The 10,220-nt window shown below is 37.1% G+C and overlaps 1 protein-coding gene across 4 annotated transcripts in view; it reads left to right on the top strand.

Moving 5' to 3' along the window:
• The window catches only part of pcdh11x (protocadherin 11 X-linked), a 797,852-nt gene that overhangs the window by 154,860 nt on the left and 632,772 nt on the right, over window positions 1-10,220 (top strand). Inside the window, exon 5 of one of the 4 annotated variants that reach the window (XM_004916890.4) lies at window positions 8,097-8,186. The exons of the other annotated variants lie outside the window; for them this stretch is intronic. Coding sequence (XP_004916947.1) covers window positions 8,097-8,168 — 72 coding nt within the window. The 3' untranslated portion in view covers window positions 8,169-8,186. The remainder of the gene's footprint in view (window positions 1-8,096; window positions 8,187-10,220) is intronic. 4 annotated transcript variants of the gene reach the window in all.

The raw sequence follows: 10,220 nt of genomic DNA, 5'->3' as shown, positions 1-10,220 counted from the left end.
CTATACTCATATATGCATTTTGGGTGGGCTTGATTGTTTATATGGACACGTTGCAGCAGTAACAAAGCAGTAGCTGCTGACACTACTGGACTCAATATTAATCCATATAGTGCTTACTAGGTCAAAAATGCAAAAGTAAATGCCTTAAATATGCAAATGCCAGGATCTATAGTCACAAAACACATTAGCGTATGTTATAAAGAATGATTGGTGCCTGAAGGGGAACTGTTTGTGAGTGAGTATAAGATGTAACCGTTTGGAGAAGTAATTCCATGACACTGACTACACTGCTTGCAGTAGGGGAGCAGAAAGCTTGTAGTGCAGATGCACACAAAGAGTGATACATGCCAATGTAAGCACAAAGCTATAGAACACTGATTAATCTAACAACCGCCACATGTCAGAACTGCACCCTTTGTGCAAGGAAATTGCCAGACAACAGGGATCAATGAGTCTGTTGTAAGGCTTAGTACCATTTAATAACTTTGGCCAGGATTCATTCGGCAGCAAAAGCTATATTTCCATTGGCACACATTGTGAGTTATCTGCCACCTGTGATATTATGTGAGATGGCTAAAACTCAGCTGTGGAGCTGAATTAGCAACACCTAAGAGCTAATTAGCATCTACATGTATCATTCTGCCTCACTGTCTGTCTGTTGTTCTGTATAATATACTGGGGTAAACATGAAGTATATTTAAAATAGAGGAAAATAATAATACACTACTTTCTTTTTTACTATTTCTGGCATGCAGCTAATTCTAAATATTATAGAAAATGTCAAGAAATGCTATATGGGCAGTGCCGGGCCCAGTATCAGTAGTGCCTAACACATGCCCTCTGGCCTTAATTGCCCCCCTCCCGCAGTTAAAGTAAAGGGATGAGTGCGGGGGGGCTGCTGAGGTGCAGGGGGTGGAGGGATTGTGATGCACAATGGAATCAATGCGCTAGGAAGGGGGGCATTGCAACCATTGTGCATTTACAGGCAGTGAGGCAAATTCAAAAAGCCAAACTAGTGGTGGGCAAAGAGGTACATGCCTAATGTCCCGCTTTTCCCCCCTAGGCACGTGCTTCTTCTGCATACCCCTAGTTTCAGTCCTGTACATGGGTGCCAAAATACTAACCCCAGTTGTATCTTCATGCTATATAGACAAAGGCACCCTCATATTGTGAATGTTACTTAGCATGAATTAATAGAACAGAACTGATAACATAAATAGTAAGTGCAGACTTAGCTCAATGTATTGCTGCTAATAAAATAGCAGCAGTAAAATGCAGTAAATGGTGCTACATTATGAATTCAGTATTCACACTTACACATTAGTTATTTAATATTAACTCTCAGTGTCTAATCCCATGAGAGTCCTAGATTAAGAAAACCAAAATCATTCCTTATTGCACTTTAAAACAAAGATGATAGACTTAAGGAACATTAGATAACTCTGGACAAAGGCCAAATCATCTGCCTCTTTTTGCCACATGCTAACAATAGATAATATAGTGCCTCACTGCATTTTTCAGTATATTACAAAAGTCAATGTCAAGACCTTCCCTGAATTAGAGCCCTAGGAGTTTGTAATAAATGACCAATGTACATTCTGACTAAGTGAGACAAGGCTCTATAGACTTTTCCACTATATCCACTACACCTATTACCTCTATGTTTAACCTTAATATGGTCGCCTTCAGGCCACCATCCAACCAATGGGTTATCTAAGCCTGCATTGTGTTCTTTGCAGTTGGCCATTAAGCTGTTAACCTGCAGTGCAGTTTCTAAGTAAGTTCCTGTGGTAGAAAAAGTTTACTGGTTCCACCTAGTGATCATCAAATCAAGTGCTTGTCTGCCTATCTCCAAATGGTTTGATTCCATTCCCCTAGCTGATGGCTCAGGGCGTTGCCACCTTGTGACTTTTGGTGAGTTGTGGACAAACATTTATTTCCTTTATACACACAACAACAAAAGGTCCTCTGCACTCACCCATTATTAATATATATAGGACATTAAGGGGCACATTTACTAACCCACGAACGGGCCGAATGCGTCCGATTGCGTTTTTTTCGTAATGATCGGTATTTTTCAATTTTTCGGAGCCATTCCGAATGTTGCGCAAAATCTGGCGATTTTTTCGTAGCGTTAAAACTTGCGCGAAAAGTCGCGCCTTTTTCGTAGCCATTCCGAAAGTTGAGCAAAATGTTGCGATTTTTTCGTAGCGTTAAAACTTGCGCGAAAAGTCGCGACTTTTTCGCAGCTTTCTTGCCGAGTACGAAACATTCGGATTCATTCAAGCTTCAGTATGGTGACTTTTCTTGGGCCAGGTTGGAGCTGCAGGGTGCCATTGAGTCCTATGGGAGGCTTCCAAAATCATGCTAAGTCTGAAAGTTTCGCCCGCCGCTTACGAGCGCTCAATACGAAAAAGTCGCGACAAGATACGAGCGAATCGTAATGGCTACGAAAAACTCGCGTTTTTTCGCGCAAGTCGTAATGGCTACAAAAAACTTGCGTTTTTTCGCGCAAATCGTATTGGTAACGAAAAAGTCGCGACAATTTCCGAAAAGTCGTAAAGGCGCCGAAAAAATTGCAAAAAATACGAAAAAGTCGCAAAATGTTCGTTTTCCAATCGGAATTTTTCCAATTCGGATTCGGATTCGTGGGTTAGTAAATGTGCCCCCTTGACATTCTGTGCATTAAGCTACTGTACCAAGAAATGTCTTCCCCTTTAAGCAAAACAGGGATTGTTTATCCATATACTGAAAACAATATTGCACCCCCGCCTAGTGATTTAAAATGTTGTGGGACTGAGTTTTACCTGCAACTTGCTTGCTTTCAAGGTTAAAACCCCCAAATTATTGTCCTTTTACTGGCTTCACTGGGATCACCTGACTGCAGCTGGGAAGGGTGGGAGCCACAACATGGAGTTGGCCACTGCTCCTGTATAAACTATAGTAAAAAAAAAAGGGAGAAAGTTGCACTCACCACTAAATTTTAAACCATAAATTGGGGGTGCATGTTACCCAACTTGTAAGCTCTAGCCTATATGCAACCAGCAATTCCTGACAGTCACAAAGAATACTCCTGGTCTAATAACCTATAGAGGCCATTCATTATTTAATGGTTCCTTTTTTAAAATCAAACATCAGAGTAGTTGCTATGGTTTACCAGGCTTGGTACAAACTCTCCAATATTTATTACTTTACCCATTTACCATTGAGGCAATGCTATGCAATATGTGATGTGTTTGTGCACAGCTTAATGTAAAAACACAATAATTATATTTATTCAAGAAAACATTTCTGTATTATAAATATGGTTTCCCTCCTTTTTTTCTTTTTCATGTTAAACATATGGTGCAGATGTTTTATCCCTGAACCGTTAATTTTTATTTTAAAATAGATTGCCCCTAGGACTCTTGCTTCATATATAGTACTGACAGTGCGCATAAGAAGGCAACCACCGTATTCTGCAGCTGCTGTTTCCCTTGGGCCAGGTATCGGTTAGAGCAGTCCCATTTTGGTTCATCTGCCACATAAATTTACCACAGTAGGGACATCTTTATGTTGCTTTAAGGAATAGCAGTTGTTTCAAGACATTCTAACTGTACTTGAACATTTGCAACAGGGCTTAGAATGTATGGAGAATGTATATGTTAACATTTATTTAACCAATTAACCATGAAGAAGAACCAAGGCTTTTCTCTCTTAACAATAATTACTGCCCAGTGGCTCCTTTGAAGGAAAAGCACTTCCTGCAAATAAAAACAATGAAATCTCCTGTCATCAGAAGAAATGGTCTTAATGTGTGCTTGAGATGCATGTAACTTATGTATTTTTATGTATGTTATAATTTAGGTACATTATTAAGCTTATAACTTCTAACCAGAGCTGTAATGTTCAGTGGCCTTTCTTAAGGCACATAAATACTGTAATCAATTGCACTATAAATATGGTATATTGAGATGTAAATAGTGCAAGGTATTGACAGTTTAGAACATATCTGGTAAAAGCATATTTTTATGAAGTAATGGCATTTCCTTCAGCATTACTTTTTCCTTTCAAAAGTGATTACATTTTAATATGGAAGCTATTTCTAAGGACACATTGCTGTTAAAAACACCCATAAGCAGCTTCCCCTACATAAGCCCTCAGGTCATCTGAATGTTCTATTAGTTATGATTTCATAATTTCTTTAAACACAGAACTGTCATGTGACATTATACATATATAAAAAGCTACATTATTGAGCAGAATGGCAGATTATTGAACATGAACGATTATAGCTGGAGACATTTCCATTTTAAGTTTTGTATTAGGCAATGTTATTTACCTGTCATGAGCAGCTATTTAATGTCAGCTGATAACTATAAGCCTATAGGAGTACAAAGGGGAACACCAAGCTTTCCCTGAAACGGAACTAGACTACAAATACTGATTGTTATCTGCTTGTGGGAGACTTCCCTATAGATAATATTCTATGGCTAGTGATGAGTCAATCTGTCCCGTTTGTCGTAAAATTCTCGAATCTTTGCAAAGATTCACGAAAAAGCAAAAAATTTGCGAAGCAGCGGAAATGACGCATAGGAAAAAAAATTGTTGTGCACATTAAAAAAATTGTCACATGCAGATTATTTTTTTTGGTGCATGCAACAATTTTTTGTAGTGCTCTGAATTTTTACATGCCAAATTTTTTCGCCTGCTTCGTGACAAAAAATTCGCCAGTGGTGAAACGTGGAAATTTGTCGCAAATCCATGCCTGACAAAAAATTTCGCTCATCACTGTCTATGGCAGAGACCACCAATAGTAGATAGCTATAATCATAGCAGCCCCCTGCTGTAATGTCCAACTGGTTGGCCAGTTGTCGAAAGGTCAAGTTATATATATAAACTGTATATATGGGATAACATATCTCCTATTGAATAAATGAGGAAAGCGCTCTGCCCTTTTTAAAGCAGGCTTACACTTAACTGCTCTGTGATCTGTAGAGTCTTTATTCTAAACAGTAGGGGGTATATCCCACATACTATTATCACTATTACTACCGTGTATTTTTAACACACACGAATATTAGAGTATAGAGTAGAGAATAGATAAAAAAAATCACTGACAATAAAATTGAACCATGCCAACAGAAATTAATGCTGTTTCTAGCAAGAGCTCATGATCTACATGTCACCAATATATAAATATATATATAGATATAGATATGTTACTACTGCTCAAAAATATATACAAGGGCACAAATGTAACTGTTAATATTTAAGACATTTATCAGTTAACATTGATGATCTCAGATCTTGACTTCACATTTCAGGATCAATTAATTTTACATTTGCTTACTATGAATGAAGTGCCAGGTTCTAAAATGGTCAATAATGGGCTGTGCCAACAAACACAAGTGACTTGGATGCTTATGTCCTTATTGATGAGGTACCATTCACAGGTGCCCATAATGACACTTCTGGGGAAAAATGCTTCATTTAGGGTAAAAAAAAATATGATAATTCCCATATATTGCAGATTGCACTATTTTTTGGGGAAAAGCAACTATGCGATTATTGAGCAGTTATTTCTTTAATATTTTAAAACTCAATTTGTCTGGACTTATTAAGTAAACCTCAGACTTTTGGGGAGGCATAAGCTTTGTGCAGTATATCATCTTGGAGAAAACTAACATAGCTTATTATAAACTGCAATTTTGCATTCTGTAATACAAAAAAAGCCCATCTAACCATTAAATAAATTGAAAATGTTTAAATGATTTCTATTTCCTTGTCGGTTACTTTATTTCCTAGTCAATTACTTACATACACTGAATATATTTTGCATTATCTACACAATAGGATTTAGGGCTTGCAGGTAGTTCAATTGAAGTGCTCTGAAAAAAACAAAACTGGGTAATTTTCATCATTAGGGACGGTGAAACAAAACTAGAAAGTTTATTGATAACATAACAGGCTCTTAAAAACAGAAGCACCCTGGAAGCATGACCTAAGGCCATTGAAACAGCTTTCAGTGGATATGTCTGTGTCAAGTGAGAAACTTGTACATATAATTAGCAGATGTGGCTAGGGTTATTTTTGGTGTTCTTTCCAAGGAATGCATCAATATTAATGAATCGTGAGCTATAATGTGAACTGCTGGATTTAGATTTTAACTAATTTCAGTGCCTAATTGAGTCATTTTAGAATGTTTTTAGCCTCTGTACCAATTTCATGGGTAGCAAAATCCTCTGATTACTGATTGCAGTGAGACATACTGCACATTTGACTCTGCCATTAAGCATGTTATATTACAACGCTTTATGTTCTTGTTCTTGATAAAATACTTTTGAAAGGGCCAGTAGCACTAGGTCAGTAGCACTAAGCTGTGTGTTAATGCGATTCAACAAGTATGGCATGTGGCTGAAAACAGAATCTGATTTATAACACAGCCATGCACCATGTAACACCTCTAAGAAGTAAAAATAAATAACCAAACAACCTAATTTATGAGGTAAATACACTCATTTAGATAGTAAGGCTACAGTACATTTATGAATATCCTAGATGGGTTTGGGCAGTGTCAGACTGGCCCACCAGGATACTAGGAAAACTCCAGTGGGAGACAGTGGGCCCTCTTGCTTCTAACTATTTAGCTTATTTCATGGTCATTCCCTATTTCTGTATAGGAATAAGGAAGCTTGATAGATGGAAGAATAGTGTATAGTATGTAGAGAAAAGAGACTAGGGTAATAAAGAGTTTGTGGGAGGAGAGGAGGAATTAAAGTTTTGAGAGTGGGACCATGGTCTAGGGTTTTCTGGTGGACTCCTGCCATCTCAGTCTGACACTGGGTTTGGCTATCTGTAAGTTGTTTGAGATTGTTTATTATGAAAGTCATCAAATGGAAACCTGGGTGCCATACTAGAATTAATTGGTTAAGGACAGTGCACTATGGGCAATTAAGCAATTTAAGCAGCTGATGTAGGTAAAAGTATGAAGAGATTGGTGTTCTTAATCAAATAATGTCATTTAGAAGGGTGGGACATGTTGTGTCTTTACCTACCTTCTAGGCTACGTGCAGTGGTGACCATTAGCCAGAAATGGACCTTTACACCAGCAGCCATGCATTATCTCTAAATTCCATGGTATTTAGCATAAAAGATTTCCCCTGAGACATATCCTTCATCTGCCCTAGCATGGTGTGTGTGGTTTTTTTTTCGTTTTTCTTTACTTTTATTGGTGTCTTGTTGTATTGCATGAATCTGTGTATGGTTGAACTGTAAAGATATTTCGTTTTTAACCTTAGCTATTTAGATTTCCAAGAGATTTAATTGTTTCATTGCAAAGCAAATCTTCCCATTTAGACACTATGCTTACTGCTCATTAAAATAATTCAGATAATGTCGAATTTACCTATTTTTTTTGTGGTGGAAAGAATAGCCAACTGTTTGAAAATATATAGCACTGGTATCCCTAGGATCTCCCCTCCCTTTTTTTATCTGCCCCATATTATGAGTAAGGGCTTTATAATGCAATATTATGATTCATGTATATGTGTTGTGAGTCTATTTCTTGCCATATACAACTAAGTGGGTAGTTAACCTTAAAATTAACTTTTATTATGTTGAAGACTGTGATATTCTATAACAATTTCTAATCATCATTTTTTTAACTATTTAACTTGTTTGGCAGCTATCCAGTTTTGAATTTTAAGTGTTAGGAACTAGGTAGTGGTTTGAATGACAGTTTGTAAGATTAATAGAATAAGGTCTGAATAGAAAGATAAGTAATAAAAATTAACAATAACAGTGTAGTCTCACAGAACAGCTTTCTGGTTGCTAGTATGACTTGAGTTTAAATTGAGAGCTGGAGAGAGGAAGAAGTCAAGCAATTCAACAACAAGAAAACCGCTTGAAAAGTTGCTAAAAAGTTAATTCAAAGGTGATCTACCCTTTAAACACTATTTTTTACAGTATGAAAATACATGTTTTCACTTATGAATATTTTTCTTTTGAGAGCCAAGCTGGGATATAATTGGATAGCATCATACTTGATATTGTTTACATGTGTGACTTTGATGATCTGAGGTACACTTCACTTTGATCTCTCCCCTTTATTCCAGCCCCTACGCTTTCACTGGATTCTTGATAATGCAGCATCAGTAAATGTTGGGCAGCCTACAGCAGTGTCCTGATCACTGTTTGCTGTCTTGGTGAGTTTTATCCAGATCCTCTCAAAGTAGAGGCCCCTTTACATGTATTATTTATCCTTGCATCAAAAAACTTCCATACCAAATCAAAGTGTTCTCTGTAAGAACATATTGTGACCTCAAAAATACAGAATCTATGCAATAGCTTCATCACAGCAGATTACATAAAACTATACAGACTGGACTGACCTAATTAAATGGCATAGCAAATCAAATATGCATTCTGTGCATTTTAAATACAAATATAAATTGGAATAAGCCTTCTTAGGTAACTATAATTATAGACTTCTTCCTCCAGTGGTGGTTATATAGGTAGTTGCATGATTTTTACCCATGTTAATATGCTAAATAGTAAATCAAGCATTATTGATCTTTGAATAAGAGAATAGCTACATAGGTCAATCTTTACAGTATCTTGATGGAGCGAATAAGGCCTATGGCTCACAAGGTATTTTGACTACCATAATGCTCTTACAGTTGCAATCAAAATCCCTTCCTAGAATATCATAGATAGAGGCATATTTAACAAACAGAGAGAATACATTTGTCCACCAATTGCTATGTTCAGTAGTCCTGTTCAGTTAAAGAGAAACAACCGTTTCCAATTAAAAATAAGCAGTTTTGATTCTGATTGGTATCTCATAGGTTCATTGCATATGAATAACTGACTGACTGGCTTGTGGCATGTGTTTTTCTAGTAGTTCAGGGAAAAATATGTTGGCACTCAAACCAGCTGCAAAGCTGAATGCTTCTAAAAGACTTCCATAGATGTTCTATAGCTATTGAGAGCAAAAAAATTTCCCTCAGCTGTTAAAATAAATCATATGCAATTTTAAATATCTTTGCTTTAATTAAAGTATGGGATCTTTTACATATTTTTGAGTGTTACAAAATGTTCTTTTATAATAGAGCAATCTGAATTTTATCATTCATTTTTCTTTAATTATAAATACCGTCTTTCTATAATTGTATAATTTCTCCTCCCTGACTTTCAAATTTGTTCTTCCAGAATGTGAAAGTGTAGATTAATTAAAGGAAAATACAGTGAGGTTTATTTAAGAATCAGCAATAAAGTCTGGGTTTGTTCACAGTAACATGGCTCAATGCATTGATGCTGGCCTTAAGGATTAGTATAAGGTTACTTACATAATAATCATCACTAAATAGGTGATAAACTGTCACTCTAAAGCTGGCCATACATGTAAAGATACACTTGTTTGGTGAGGTCACCAACCAAGAAAATCTTCCGATATACCCAACTAAGGTAGGCAATATTTGGCTAATTCAGTTGTTTGGCTCTAGGGCCAAACAATCGAATTACAACAATGGGCATAGGAGACATCAAACTGAGGGCCGCATCAATGAGCCAATGTAGAACCTGATCCGACGGGAAAATCAAACCTACCCGATCGACACCTGGTCAATTTTTTTGCCAGATATTGATTGGGGAGGCCCGTCGGGGGGCCCCATGCCTGAGCCGAATTGGTATAAAGGACTCAAATCAAATTTGCCTGTGCTTGGCCACTTTAAGCCAGAGGTCCACAACCCTTTTTACCCTTGAACAATATTCTTAGTCCCTATGTGGCATCCTACTGGAGGCTCTGTTAGGCAGTACTCATGGTCTTGATGCAACTAAAGTTTGCCGTCAAGCCAAGAATTCAAAAATAAGCACCTGCTTAACTGTTAAGATTATCCAAGGGGTTGGTTTCCAACATGTTGCCCACGAGCCACTGATTGGGGATCACTGCCTTAATCTGAAATATGAAAGACTCATGATTGAGTCAACATTGTGAGTTGGCCTTCCATTGACTGTAACAATAATCACCTGGTATCTTGTTTGTGGGTTGGGACTTGTGGGTCAGTGATTATTGCTTGAAAATACTTCCATTTATAAGTTATAATCACCTTTATCACAAGTGCACCAGCAAGGTCTAAGTGATTACAATAAAAGTCAATTGAGTTGTGCTACTATCCCACTGAGTTAGAAATCCAAGGGAGGCTAAACCCACTGCTCTTAAGGGTCAGTAATAATAATAA

This window comes from Xenopus tropicalis, chromosome 8, assembly GCF_000004195.4.
Source record: "Xenopus tropicalis strain Nigerian chromosome 8, UCB_Xtro_10.0, whole genome shotgun sequence".
NCBI lineage: Eukaryota > Metazoa > Chordata > Amphibia > Anura > Pipidae > Xenopus > Xenopus tropicalis.
Note: the sequence above shows the minus strand (reverse complement) of the source record. Positions and strands in the feature narration are given on the sequence as shown.